This window comes from Sceloporus undulatus, chromosome 11 (assembly GCF_019175285.1).
Source record: "Sceloporus undulatus isolate JIND9_A2432 ecotype Alabama chromosome 11, SceUnd_v1.1, whole genome shotgun sequence".
NCBI classification, from domain to species: domain Eukaryota; kingdom Metazoa; phylum Chordata; class Lepidosauria; order Squamata; family Phrynosomatidae; genus Sceloporus; species Sceloporus undulatus.
In genome coordinates, this window is record NC_056532.1 from 10,219,538 (window position 1) to 10,234,620 (window position 15,083).

The 15,083-nt window shown below is 42.6% G+C and overlaps 2 protein-coding genes across 16 annotated transcripts in view; both read left to right on the forward strand.

Annotated features, from left to right (window-relative positions):
• The window catches only part of LOC121917114 (RNA-binding protein Musashi homolog 2-like), a 911,933-nt gene that overhangs the window by 254,452 nt on the left and 642,398 nt on the right, over window positions 1-15,083 (forward strand). The window lies entirely within an intron of this gene.
• Window positions 1-15,083, forward strand: part of NF1 (neurofibromin 1) — a 353,409-nt gene that overhangs the window by 239,683 nt on the left and 98,643 nt on the right. For 4 of the 5 annotated variants that reach the window (XM_042442781.1, XM_042442784.1, XM_042442782.1 and 1 more), the window contains exons 23-31: window positions 63-185; window positions 606-689; window positions 1,508-1,624; window positions 3,108-3,289; window positions 3,386-3,597; window positions 4,234-4,395; window positions 5,016-5,119; window positions 6,172-6,307; window positions 10,600-10,662. In XM_042442781.1, the coding sequence (XP_042298715.1) occupies window positions 63-185; window positions 606-689; window positions 1,508-1,624; window positions 3,108-3,289; window positions 3,386-3,597; window positions 4,234-4,395; window positions 5,016-5,119; window positions 6,172-6,307; window positions 10,600-10,662 (1,183 nt within the window). The remainder of the gene's footprint in view (window positions 1-62; window positions 186-605; window positions 690-1,507; window positions 1,625-3,107; window positions 3,290-3,385; window positions 3,598-4,233; window positions 4,396-5,015; window positions 5,120-6,171; window positions 6,308-10,599; window positions 10,663-15,083) is intronic. The other variant, XM_042442785.1, reaches the window with a different exon arrangement.

The following is a 15,083-nucleotide window of genomic DNA, read 5'->3' on the forward strand; positions in this document are numbered from 1 at the left end:
GGAATGCATCAGATTTTGGAAACAAACAAACTGAGAGCTTTATGTTTCCTCTTTCTTCACAGATATGTGCGTGTCCTTGGGAATCTAGTACATGCGATTCAGATTAAAACCAAGCTCTGTCAGCTTGTGAAGGTGATGATGGAGAGGCGTGATGATCTCTCCTTCTGCCAAGAGATGAAATTCAGGTAAAAGTTAACAAAGATTTGTATTGTGCTTATATTTATTTACCTATTTGGGTTGTAATGTCTTCACACTACCATAAATGGGAGTAGAAAGTGGTCCACAGTAGACTATATCTTTTCCTCTGTGTCAAAAAACATAACGGAGTCTGCGTAAATTTTTGCTTGCACACTTTGCTCCTGTCTATACGGCCAGAAGGTGGATAGAACCAAAAATCCAATCCTATTTAGCAGATTCCTAGCTTCACATTGCTGCAAACTTGGTGGTTTGTTTTTAAAAAATGCCCATCACGTGCTGAACAAACCAGTTTACATTTCTGAGATTTATTTAAAAATACGGGGCCCCATTGCTGCTTTAATTTGGATTTGTCAAACTGTTGTGTTGTTGTTATTTTTAATCAACATTTTGTAATACCAACTTTTTAGGAACAAGATGGTAGAATATCTGACCGACTGGGTTATGGGGACATCCAACCAGGCGACAGATGAGGATGTGAAATGTCTGACAAGGTACTAGGGGTTCAAATGCCAACTTTGTTCAGTATATGGTAAAATTAAAATATTCCGGATTTACTATACATTTCTGTGGCTATTCATGTAGTCTTCTTATAAAGGTCCATCCTTAACACACCAGTTCGCTCCATGCATCTGAGCAAGTAGACCAAGTCTACGAAAGCTTCTGCTACAACTTCTTTTGCGCAGTTAGTCTCAAAGATGCTACAAAATCCCTCTGCATAGCAGTATAGTAGATAGTTAAAGATGGTTGCAGATATGCTATCAGTAGCAAGTGGGAATTGTGTGTTTGTGAAAGAGGTCTGCTTTCTTCATCCAGGCATTTAAACCAGAATTTTTATGACACTGTCTTATTAATCCTAAGTCATGAAAAGTAAAAGCCAGAAGAGTAAGTTATGCCAGTGTGTTACTTTTATAACAGTATAATAGCAAGTAGTTATTTTTTTAACCTCAGCGCAAGTAAAGGGACCAAATCTTTTCACAACAACTTTCTCAATAAAGCAGTAGAGGTGTCTGAGTAATCCATAGGTTGCTGCAGACTGAGATAATAGAGAGGAGGCATTACAGAATAGCATGGATGAGCTGTGATCTGTACAATACTAAGGTAAAGATAGAGCAAAAGCCATATGTGCCCAGGAACGCAATGGGCAGGTGATGGCTGCTGTGAGAAAAACCTCTTTAATTCCAGATCCCGGAAAGGACCTAATTCAAGTCACCTTGCAGTGCTTTCCTGAGAGTGTCAGACAAAAATGGTGGCTCAAGAACCTCTGAGAGATGTGCTTCTCATTTTAGTCTCTATTTCTTGTTTCGTTCAGAGATTTGGATCAGGCAAGCATGGAGGCGGTGGTGGCTCTCCTTGCAGGACTTCCACTGCAACCAGAAGAAGGCGATGGAGTTGAACTGATGGAAGCTAAATCCCAGTTGTTCCTCAAGTAAAGGCTGCTTCTTTTTTCCAGCATTCTATAGATTTAACAGCCAGAGTTCTTTCCTATACCTGGGCAGGACAAGTCTATGCTTTTTATGGATGCCCTTAAATCAGGAGACCATCATGCATAGGATTTACATAAGTATAACCCTGAGAAGTCAATTTCAGAATATTTTTTTAGAGATCCTGCATTCAAAGAATCACCGGATTCTTGTTCATTGCTCCATTCAGTGGAAAGAGTAGAAGAGGCAGTTCCCAAATGGAGCTGTTTCTTTTCTCTTTATACTACTCTCTTACGCTTCTTGATCTTATAGTAAAAGGAGAGTTTAAGCTTCTGTTTGATGTGGTTCAAGAGAGGCTTTTTAAAATGCGAAAGATCATAAGAAGCCACAGAGCAGAGAAATGTGTCACTCAGTGCTATCGTCCCAACCTGAACTGGGAGCCCTTCAGAGCCATCAGCTATTGGGGACAGATGAAGCAAATGTTTTAGTGACTATGGATAAGGATTTTGACAAGTGGAAATGTGTCCAGAAAAGGGTGACCAGGATGATCAAAATCTCGAAACCAAGCTTTACAAGGAATGAGTTAGGGAGCTTTGATATGTTTAGCTTAGAGAAGTGGGAGGTTGCATGATGGCTATCTTTAAATATCTGAAGGGTTATCATGTGGAAGAATGGACCAGCTTGTTTTCTGCTACTCCAGAGACTAGAACACAAAGCAGTAGATACACATTTCAGAAAAGAGATTCCATATAATACTTAGGGCTTTAAGAACTGTTCGACAAGCAAATAGACTACTTTGTTGGAGGCAGAGTAGACTCTCTAGCTTTGGAGGTCTTTAAACAGAAGGTGGATGGGCAGCTATGGTCCAAGGCACACTGCAGAAATAATCCAGGTTGAGACTGCTTTAACTGCCCTGGCTCAATGCTAGCGAATTCTGGGAACTGTAGTTTTCTGAGACAGTTCAATTCCCAGGATTCCTTAGCACTGAGCCATGGCAGTTAAAGTGGTCTCAAACTAGACTATTTCTGCAGTGTGTGTTGGACCTTTCAGGAGTATTTTACTTGTATATTATTGCATAGCAGGAGGTTGGATTAGTTTGCCTTTGGTGTCCCCTTCCACCTCTAAGATTCTATAATTCTGTGGGATGCTTTAATACGTAGCTCTGTTGGCTCCCTATATCAACCTTCTGTTAAACAATAATGACAAAAACCCAAGAGACATAGCTGTAAAATAGTATCATCCATAATTATAAAATAGAAGAGTAGCATAAAAAGCACAGATGATGAAGTGTTAATTCTATGATGAATAAAAAGGTCTCCTTGTGCCTTAAGGAGGTGAGAGTATCTGCCAAGAGAATCTAGCAAGTGGGACACAGCATGTAGGTAGACTTGTATCTTTTGGGAGATGCTGTGCTATATTTGTACAGGCCAGCTGCTTGTATAAAAATGGTTCTCCCTGAGATACGTAAGCCACTGCTTTTGCCTTTAGGTACTTTACGTTATTTATGAACCTCCTCAACGACTGCAGCGAAGTTGAAGACGAAAGCGCACAAACTGGCGGCAGAAAACGCGGCATGTCGCGAAGACTGGCGTCATTGAGGCACTGCACTGTTCTGGCCATGTCAAACTTGCTGAATGCGAACGTGGATAGCGGCCTGATGCACTCAATAGGTAAAACGGACGACATCCATGTTAGCTGCCTAAAGATTTAAGAATGCAGTCGCACACCGGTTTAGCTAAACCTTTTCCCCGTTGTCTGTTTGATAGGGTTGGGGTATCACAAAGATCTCCAGACAAGGGCTACGTTCATGGAAGTCCTCACCAAAATTCTCCAGCAGGGCACAGAATTTGACACCTTGGCAGAAACTGTGTTGGCAGACCGTTTCGAGAGGCTGGTGGAGTTGGTTACCATGATGGGGGACCAGGGAGAGCTGCCCATCGCTATGGCTTTGGCAAATGTGGTGCCTTGTTCACAGTGGGTAAGATCAATCATTTTGTTGGGTATGATCTATGCTTGTGAGTCTTGAGTCTGAGCAGCATGCAATGGTGGGGACAAGCAGGTAGATTGGCATTGTAGTTTTCTGGTTTACTTTGCAGTAGATCGAGAAGGGTAGCTGCCCACTCCACAAGAGCAGCCTCAACTACGTTTTTGACTAATACCTGCCTGGCTGAGATTTTTAGGGCTACAAGCGGGCTACTCCATTGACCTTCAGCAGACAGCTTTCTGAACTATGGTTTGAATTAGGTTGCTGCAAGAGTTAGAAGTGAAGAGGTGGCCAAACATAAATATGAGCTTTTTCAGCAGTCTGTAGTAGAAGGAGATCCATCTCTATGGATCTCTTTGCATCTCTTGCATCTCCTCTTGAATCTGATTCTGTTCCTTGCACATGTTATAAGAACTTGGTAACTAGAAGATGTTACAGGGAAGTACACAGGCAGTGTTGGAGGGGTCCTGGTTTGGTTGTGGTGGCATGACTATCTTACCTTCCCTATCATAGTCCAGTTTTGATAGTATGGCTATCTTCTCCCATCACGCTCTCTTTTCAGTCTTGGTTTATTAGGTGCTGCTGTTTAATACGTTCTATGGTTTTGTTTTGTGTTTTGTCCTTTGAAAGGATGAACTGGCTCGCGTCCTTGTCACCTTATTCGACTCCAGGCACTTGCTCTACCAGTTGCTTTGGAACATGTTTTCTAAAGAAGTCGAACTGGCAGACTCGATGCAGACGCTCTTCAGAGGGAACAGCCTGGCTAGCAAAATCATGACCTTTTGTTTTAAGGTACTTACATTTGCCTGAACAGCAGAGATAGATGTAGAGCAGAATGTTAACGTAGAACAGAAAACAAGGTAGATTTCAAAGGGTTTTCAGCTTTCGGTGATCAGGAGTTTTTATTGCAGTGTCCCTGTTGTCAGACTAATGTCATTTCAACACGTATTGACCCTAAATTCTGAGTGACTGATATATCATAACAGTTATTAGGGCAGCAATGTTCATTGATTTATTTTTGTGTTGTTGTGTGCCTTCAAGTCATTTCTGACTTTAGGCGATTCTAAAGTCATGGACTGTGATTCCAGAGGTCAGTGTTCAATTCACTGCTTGGCCATAGAAACCTACCCAGTGGGTCGCACACTCTCAGCCTCAGAAGATCTGCAGTTTTATGGAGCTAAGGTAACCTGGTAGATTCAGTGGCCGAGTGGGGAATCGAACCCTGGTCTCCAGAGTCGTAGTCCAACACTCAAACCACTACACTACACTTAGCAGCCAGTGATTTAGCTTCTCTTCTAAATTCCCCGTCGATTCAGTTTAGGGGCATTCCTATGTTAGTTTGTGTCCGTATGCTTTAATGGAATAATGGTATCAATTTGAAATAATAAAGTGGGCTAAACTTTCCCATGCAGGTCTATGGGGCGACCTATCTGCAGAAGCTTTTGGAGCCTTTGCTAAGGACCATAATTATGTCGACTGAGTGGCAGCATGTTAGCTTTGAAGTGGACCCTACAAGGTTTGGATTTGGGCTGGTCCTGTGGGTACGAAGTGGGGGACGTAGACAAAGAAGGCAGTGTTCTTACAAATTCCCTCTCCCACATGTATTTTGTTAGCACTAAAAGAAAAAAAACACAATAAAATCTGTTCCTCTTCGATTATCTATTCTCTTCCTATATCTTGAGGGTCTTCTTTCACACAATACCCACTATTCCTCCAAACCTCTATTGTAGTAGTAGTTGGCCTTACTTGATGGTAGTGCTGGTATCTTTCGGCTCACAGTTTTGGCAACTGAGGCCATGAGTCTGATTTTTCAACACTTCTGTCAATAAGACCATTATGATTTCTCTGAAGATGGCAGCCACAGATGCTGGCAAAACGTTAGGAATAAACTCTTCTAGAACATGGCCATGTAGCCCGAAAAACCCACAAAAAACATTATGATCGCTTGCCCCGTTATCCCAAGAAGTGGAGAAGCTTTCTGGACAGGTATATTTACTTTCAGAGAGATCTTGAATGACCTGGTCGTCTTTTCTTACCCCTAGAAAAATGGAGAGTGCTTGCTCTCTCGCCTCCATTAATATTAATCTGTTTTAACTACCGTCAAGTTAACAAACTAAATCATTAGATATGGCAGGCCTTATATCACTGAAGATGATTTTTACTTGGGCCTGCTTACGTTCTGCTTTTCAGCCGAGGCTTACACTTAAAAGCTACAGAAACGCACTATAACTTAGGTCTGTGTTTGTGTATGTCCCTCTACTTTTCCCTAGCAGTTGGCAATATAATCCTGGTGCCAGTCAGTTCCTTCCAAAGCGATGGGACAGAAAAAGCTAGAGACTGGCAGGCAGTAGATATGCCAAACAGAGATATATTCCTGCAGAGCCTCCAGTTAAAGATCTGGTCTGTTGGAGTAGACGCTGTTCTAATCTCATTTGTTATTTGGTGCTCTCTATTGTTGCTTGTGATAAATGGAAGGAAAATACAGCTGTAGCTCTTCTTCTTGTATTGTTGCAGAAGAAGCCTCTGTAACATTTTAGAAGCATAGTCTTGACAAGTTCTATCTTGTAGGTTGGAATCCAGTGAAACTCTTGAAAATAACCAACAGAGCCTCCTCCAGATGACAGAGAAATTCTTCCACGCCATCATCAGCTCCTCTGCGGAGTTCCCACCCCAGCTCCGAAGTGTGTGCCATTGTCTCTATCAGGTATGCCTCAATCTGACGTTGTATTTTCGGTGGTTTGCTCAGCAGCCCTCCTGTTTCAGGTGCGTAATGTCATTGCCTACTGCAAGCGTTGGATACACGTGGAAGCAGTGAGGATCCGTTCTGCTTTCCATATCTCAATTTCAGTGTAACTGGAGGAGGAAAAGAGCAACATTTCTGTTGTCATGCCAAGTTGGGTGGGGGAGAACCGTGTGCCAAACACAAAGTTTGGGTCTGCCAACATTTATGGACCTTACAGCCTGGATATTTGCTGAGTATCCTAATTGTTTTTTGTTTAGTTTGCACCCGAGATCATTGATGCAGTTGGAAAGGTGAACACCATTTCAGAGTTCTGGGTATCCCTGCAAGAACATTTATATATGCTTTAAAATGTAATTTTCTGCACATGTGAGCACTTTGGGAAGATTTATCCCTGCAACCTCATTTATATATGCTTTAAAATGTAATTTTCTGCATATTTTCCTCATGGCAGGAAAATATCTGTCTTGGTTGTTGTCTGGGAAACCCGTGAACTCTTCCCTGAGACTTTTGCAGATCATATGCTGTGTCACAGGTTTGCAGAGCCCTGTTTGTGTGCTGTATACAGGGTATGGAAGTTGTGTACCTTATCTTTACAGAGCTGAACTACAGGTTCATGAGAATCACATGTTGCTACCCTTCATGATACTATCCCCTTGTTGATGCAAGTGGATCACTGTATCCTCAACTTCATAAAAGCTTGTTGCCCATAGAAAACGAGTAGACTAGACTAGCTTTCCATGAGAAAGGTTTCTCTTTGTCAGCTTGGGAGCTGGGATTTAATCATGTAGGCACCCACTTGCATCCTAGAGTAGGACAGTGCCAGGTACTATCATACAGTTCTTCTGAAGTAGGGGAAAGCATGATAATGAGTATGAAGCTAGAGATGAGACGGCTAGTAACTGGTGAAGTTCAGCATATGTGAGAAAGCAGGAAAGATTTTAAAAATATGCCATCATTAAACATTTGAATAAATATCATGCAGAAGACCGAACAAACTTGTTTTCTGCTGCTCCAGAATCAAGGACCCAAACCAGTGACATTAGTGTCCATCTAAACATTGTGAAGAACAGTTAAGAGCTGAATTACTATGGAATACACTGTACTTCAGTGCAGTTTTTAAACAGAAGTTGGGTGACCATCTCTTGGGACTGCTTTAGCTTTGCATTACTGCATGGCGGCGGGTTGGACTTGGTGGCCCTAGTCACGATAATTGTATGATTCTAAGAAGAAATACTGTTTGGGTTGAAGACATTGAGACAAGGCATATGTAGTCCTGTTACACTTTCCACTCACCAGGGAGGGTTTGGTTTCTCTGTCACCATCCCTTTGGTCTCTTCCCTTCAAAGATGTGGGTCTTAACGTAGTCCTCTAACTGACAAACCAGCCTGCAGCCCTGTGAATAAAATAAGAATTGTGGGAATGTCACAGATCTTTTTGGAGCTGCTTTGGAGAATGGCAGCTTTTTTCAATGAAGTGTCTTGACAAAATCTCTCACAGTACACCTTTTGCGCATGGAAGATGACTGTGAAGTGCAGAATGTCCAAGAAAGTAATGCTTAACAATCAAGGTTGGTTTTTGAAATGGGGCTTTTAAGTAAATATCAGGCTAGTTAAATCAGGTTGATTGCAATTTGTTTCCAGTTGGGCATAATGCTCTTCTAAAATTGAGTCAATGTGGCCAGCCATGATATTGGGCTTCTTATGGAATCCTCACCAGATCTGTTTCAGTAAAGGAAACTGTAGGCCATCCTTGGGGTGGAATGGAAGGGAGAGGCTAAATACACATTGCATGAACTTTCTGACTCTCGCTACGACTAAACAGAATTGCAAATACAGTGGTACCTCGGGATACGAAATACCCAGGTTACGAATTTTTCGGGATACGAAAAAATCCCATAGGGATTTATTGTTTCGGGTTACGAAAGTTTTTTCGGGTTACGAAAAAACTCCGGCGCTATTTTAAATCGAGCCGCATCAGAGCCGCGGCTTTTTCCCCATTAGCGCCTATGGGTTTTCGGCTTACGAAGGCTTTTCGGGTTACGAAAGCGGCCGCGGAACGAATTATTTTCGTAACCCGAGGCACCACTGTACAGTATGTTTTTAATGCACTCTGAGTTAGCCAAAGTTACTGGCAATGATTCGGACACATTTCAGAACTGAGTGAAAAACACGGAGGGTGGGATTTTTTGTTATTCAACTTGCCCAAGCTCCCACCTTGAATTTTGGCCTTGCTGTCTCTCAGGCCTGTTACAGACTGCCAAAATAAAGCTGCTTGGGGTCTCTTTGGAGGTATGCTATTTAAATGATGCATGGGTCTTAAGAGTCTGGAGGTCGTGCCAAAGCCACACTCCATTCCTAAGCACTGGAGTGCAGCTTTGGTGCAGCTTCCGGATTCTTCGGATGCATGCATCATTTAAACAGCATACCTCCAAAGAGACCCCAAGCAGCTTTATTTTGGCAGTCTGTAACAGGCCTCAATAAATGGATTTGATCTAACCCTCCAAGCAAATTTACTGTTGTGAAAAGCGTTGTGTCGGAAGGCACGGCAGCGTGGAAAGTGGTTGGAGACAGAAGTAGCTTTGTAACCATCTTTCCCAAAACTTGGACACTATTTAGCATTCACTTAAGCATCATTTCCTTTCCCAGTACATAGAATCATTTTGTCATTTTGTATTGCCTCTCCATTGAGTTAATATGGAAATGATACTCCTAAAATTGCTTGGAAATATCTAGGCCATTAGGGTGAGGCCCACACGGCTTCTGTTTCCTGGCAGTCAAGCCTAAGATCATTCATTCGGAAATGTCAAAGATCTGTCAGGGAAGGCTATTGCCTTAGCAGAATTTGTAAAAGTGACTCGGTTTGGAGTCCACATCTCAGCAGGACCAAGCCAAAGAGATATTCTGGGAGCTGTAGTCCGTAAAGTTATTTTTCTAGGCCTGTTTTTTGAGGAGTTGACTTGGAAAAAGTGAGAGATCAATATCCTCTCTCTCTCTACTCCAGACTCTGAGAAAGGAATTAAAAGAAGGGAGCTAGGAGTTCTTGCGGATCGGTAATTACTGGATTCAGCATTTAGATGTTTCTCAATCAATAGGGAGCTAAATGCACTTGCCATTGAAGAAAAACACTGAGAATCTCTTTACCGACCTACAGGGAGCCTGGTTTTACTTAGTGCTATTCCCTCTCCTGCTGATATGACATTCACTTACTCCTTACATGCTCTTGCTTCTACGCATTTTCCTATAATAGCATGATATGTGTGCAGGATCAGGACCAGCTTAGCTGTGGGTCTCTCCGTATGATAGCCAGCTTCCACCGGAGGCCTGTTAGTCTTCCCATCACACAGTATTGAGTGTGAACCAAAATACACAGATTCCACCATGTGGTGGAAAAACAAAGATGTTTTGTGTTTGGACTGTTAACTTCGCATCAAAGTCCCAGTCGCCACATATTCCACATAGACCATTTGAGTCATCCCTTAGAGACCAGCATTTCCAGTAAGATTTATTCCTAAGGATTGGTAAAAACCTTGAGATCCATACTTGTTTGAGTAACAGGACAAATAATGAATGAATCGGTAACATTTGATGGAGAGTATAAGGTATTGTATAACCACAATTCTTGGGATAATGTGTGACTTGCCTGCTACTAGTCAAGAGCATGCTCTGCAAGGTTTTGTATAGATAGAAGGGGGAAGAGCGGCAGACCTTTCTGTACTCTTTGCACAATGTGGGCTGATCTATCTTTTGTCATATTCTGCATGAACCTCTATAGAATGCAATACGCGAGTCTACAAATGAGTTTGGTGCGTATACTTTTAAAACCAATAGGCAAATCCTAGTAAGACGTCAACCAGTGCATATCTAACCTCCTGGTTGGAAAAGCTGTTAGGAAATAAATACTGGGGGAAATTTATTTGGACCCTTTCGGAACACATTTCTGAATGCCGCATATGAGCATGGATTCTTGCGTACAATGAGCAAATGCTCCTTTACCATGCCTAACCTAGCCAGAAATAGTAGAAATGATTTGAACCTGACATTTGCTTGCTTTGTATTTGTGAACAAATTGTGGTCACCCATGCAAAATACAAACCCCCATCAAGCATTAGTGTGTATTATTTTCATTTTCTGTTTTGCTTTGTTACATCTGATCATGTAATTTTTGTGTACGACGAATCGACATTGGTTTTTGTTGTTGTTGTTGCTGTATGTGGTTGGTGCTGTGACTTGTTTGTGCTCATCTCTGTTCTGTAGGCAACTTGCCACTCTCTCCTGAATAAAGCTACCGTAAAAGAAAAAAAGGAAAACAAAAAATCAGTAAGTTTTGGAGAAGTTTTATTCGCCATTTCTTTCAAAGCACACAAAACCTTCCTCTGATTCCTCCGTTTTCTGTTTTCACCCCTTTGGTTTCGAAAACTCTTCTTCACTTCCACCTTCTTGGCACTCTCACTGGGAAAACAACACAAAAATCATTCTACTAATTCTGGCACCAAAGAGCTTTCATTTCAATTAACACACTGGGTCTGAATTCACATCTGATTCTGTTTAAAAAGCATTGGAAAAAATTCTGAGGGTGCGCATTTCAACTTGCATTTTGGAAGGCAGCCTCTCACAGGTCTGAACCAGCGTCTCTTGGTCACCACTTGCATTGCCAAGTCGCACGGGGAAAGTCAGAAAATAAGAGCAAGGCATATGTTTGCACTGGTATTAGCAGGTCCCTCTGAGGTCAAGGAGGGAAGAGACAACCTTTTAGAGCAGTGATGGTGAACCTTTTCAAGGCCGAGTGCCCAAACTGCAACCCAAAACCCACTGATTTATTGCAAAGTGCCATGTCCCTCTGGCTTTCTAGTAACAAACTCTGGCAAACTCTGTGCTGGGACGATGGCACATGTGCCCACAGAGAGGGCTCTGAGTGCCACCTCTGGCACGCGTACCATAGGTTCGCCATCACTGTTTTAGAGCAAGGATGGGCAAAGGACATGTGGGTGCATGTGGTCCCACAGGGCTGTTTTTGTGACCTCCTGGGCTCAAGCTAAGGGGGACATTTCTGTCACATTTTGCTTACCCTCTTGGGGTGGCACCATTTTGTGCCCAGGGGAGGCCTGTTTAAAAGTCAGAAGTAAGCCAGAAGTGACTTCTGGTTGCTTCTTGTTTTTAAAGAAGGCCCAAGGGGACTAAAAACAGGGTGCAAATGACCCCCTAGAAGGCATTTGGAGGCATTCAGAAACGTTTCGGTGGTGGGAGGCTAATGGGATTCCCCTAGCCTTGCACAGTTGCTCACCCCTGTTCTAGAGAAAGTTGGTTTTCACTTTCCTTCCATGGCACCAGAGAGGAGGAGGAGGCATCAGAAATGCCAAGACTTTACTAGATAGCATCAAGACATGAGCAACAGAAAGTGAGGAGGTAGGCACTGACTGCCAACAAGGGTCGGCTTTTGGAAGCTCTCATCATGGCGACTTTGTGAATGAGGATCGCCATTTAGCTGTATGCTTCCAGCACCACCTCATTTTTTGAAACCAGTTTTCAGAATTGGAAAGGTTGGGAAAATTCTCTTAACGTTTGAGATGTTTCATACCCGTTTGGAGGTGAAATATCAGATGTGCACACAAATGGATTGGCCTTATTTTCCAACTTCCCCTCCTTTAAGTGTGGAAAAAAGTGAGCCGGAAACCTTTGTGAAGGTGCCGGTTTGCTTTGTGTAGACATTCAAAAGGCACTAACCCAAAAGTCTATATTGAAAAATGAAATTGTTTCCCCCTTTATTTTACCTACTTCATTAGGGATTTTTAAGCCAGAAGACTTTCCTACTACTTTATGAAATTGCCCGTTTGATTATGCCAGTGTTCACTTGGTTGAGCTTTGCTTAGGTTGGAATTTGCTATATCAGTACTACTGGTTGTAGATTGTGTGTACTTTTGTATTGCATTGATAATTCAGCCACCTGTTTTCCATCTGTGTTGGAGGGTGCCAGAGTAGGCCAGTCTTCTTGCTTCTCCAAGGCCGGTGCCATATAAATTGAGAAGAGGTTTCTTTAAATGGAGGATAAAGCTTACAATGACTATGATCATCAAAGACAGTGTTCTCTGAATACCAGTTCCTGGAGCCCTTGAGCGGAAGAGTGTTTCTATGCTCACATCTTTCCTATGAGCCTCCCATCATCATCTGGTTGCCTGTGAAACACAGGATAGACTTCATAGGCCTTTTTGGTCTTGTCTAGCTAAGCATGCCTCGTGTTTTTATGTCTGTTTCTGCTCATGGAAGATGTTCCTGAGATCTCGAGGCATGGTTTCCATCCACTTACAGATGGCTGCCTTCAGGAACTGATCTGCATACAAAGCCAGATGAGCAAGTGTGCGATGTGTCGCTGGCCCAAGATTTGCCATGTAACTAAAAAACATATTTGGAAAGAATGGTGTGGTCATGAAAATCAGTGTCTATTTTCAGAACCAAGAACCCTCTTTTTTTTTTACAACAAACAAACAAAAACCAAAACACTGTCTCTGGAATTTCTAGACTACTCTAATTCTACGTTTTAATATGTCAAGCCTTCCCTAACTTGGCGCTGTCCAGGTGTGTTTGACTATACCTTCAGCGATCCCTGGCCATCATGGTCGGTGGATGAATCTGTCAGGTTTGGTATCTCTGGCTCTCATCTTTCTGTTTGTGAATTCTTTCCAAAAGTTTGCATTTTTTGTGCATGCTTTCTCCAAATATGCACATGTTTTGACAGGATCACCAAAATCTAGGATGAGTGTGTAGTACTATCAAAGTAATAACTCTCTTTTGATCCATGTATCGATTCAGAAAGTCCAGATTAATGTCAATTCAAAATAAAATGTGACACCGATGAATAGCCGCACCATCCATAAGTCTGCTCTGTTTGAAGGCACTGAGTTGGAGGAAGGCAGTACAGAATTTGAAAGTCAACTTATGTTGTCTTAAGTTATTCTACAACCTGTGGTTCTCTCTACACCTTGGAAAAAAGAAAGGAAATGAATCTATTTCCTTTTGTATTGCAAGTCTGTGATGGTAGTTGGCTGCGCCTGGCAACTCTTCTTTTGAGCTTGCTTAAGAGAGATGTGTTGGATGCCAGTTTTGAATGAGACATATGGAGTCTCTTCTCCCAAGACATTCCTCCTTCTCCAAGATATGCATCCTTCTCCGCAGCATGGTTTCTAACAGGCTCAGTCTTGAGCATGATGTGGCAGGATGGGTTGCCAATATGATCTGTCAGGGATGATGGGAGTTGTGGCTCTTCCTCTGGCCTGGAACTCACCACCTGGTTGTGCACCACGCTGACCAGTTTTGGCCAGTTGTTGAATCTTGGCAAGAGTTGCAGAGATCTGGCTGAAGACCCTGACAAACTCTTCCTGCCTTCTCACTCTTGCCTCCACAGAAGTCTTCACCCTTCTTCACCAGGGTCTTGCTGGTTCTTGCAGTCTCACCCAAGACACCAGACAACACAGTAGTCTTATACAAAAGATCTACCTTTAATCTACTATATACACAGCTCAACTCCACTCTCTCCATACAATACTATCCACACACCAATCCACTACTACTACCCACACTTTACATTGGGATCCATAGTCATAGTTATAGTCATCTCATGGCACCACCTACTGTGGCCTGTTCCCACCCAGTAGGCGTGTACACCATTTCCATTGGTTATCCATGTTCAACCCACAATTGCTGATTTCATCATTCCAGCCTTGACCACTCAATCATTATCAGGTGTATCCAATTTATCACTATGCTCTTCTTGTCCTTGGCACTCTGGGCCTGTTAATTGCATTACTATTCTCACCTGAGTGGTTCTCTATTGGCTTCTGCTGAGTCACTTTGACCCTCACATATATCTTTTATTTCTCTACTGCATGTCCCATGCGGCTTTTTCCTTGACATGATCCTTCTTCTATAAGGTTGCCAGGTTTCAATCCTGGGCAAGTAGAGAGTGAGCTTGTCGCTCAATTTGGAACAGCCTCCTTACATTAAAGGTTTCTCTCCCCCAATCCATCCACCTGGGCGAAAAGCCATCCTCTGAACATGTTATTCTCTGGAGCGTCCATAGGAACAATCCACAAAGACCGCCCTCATACACTAGCTTCTGATAGGGAAATTGCATGTGTTTCAATTATTTTTGTTCTCCCCCTTCAGGAGTCCTGCCTTGCCATCTAGACGAGTTCATGCGTTCCCTTTTCCCTCTTATTTCAAACCTGTTGCTTTCGTTTACTCAGTTTAAGCTTTTCTGGATTCACTCCCCATCTGCACTTCCGATGCTGCAAATACAGGCACACCTCAGTTAAGAAAGCCTCTAAGAGAGAACCCTCTTTTTCTATTAAGCCTTACACCTTCCCAGCCCCCTCTTTTACTTGTCTTCTGGCATTTTTTAGCAGCATCAGCGTTGAAAGGATGCTGAAGGGAGGCCTAGACTTTCAATATCAGGTTGCAGCAGCATGTCTGCAGAAAAAGGAAAAGCAGAAAAAAGGGAATAAAATGGGATTTGCTCTTACTGTTATCAGGCAAAGTAAACAGCAGCTGCCTCCCAAAAACCTTACTGAGCATGCAGTGAATAGCAAAACAGAAGACTGTTACAGACTGCCAAAATAAAGCTGCTTTGAGTCTCGTTGGAGGTACAGTATGTTGTTTAAATGATGCATGCATCCTAAGAATCCAGAAGCTGCACCAAAGCTGCACTCCAGTGCTTAGGAATGGAGTGTGGCTTTGGCGCAACCTCC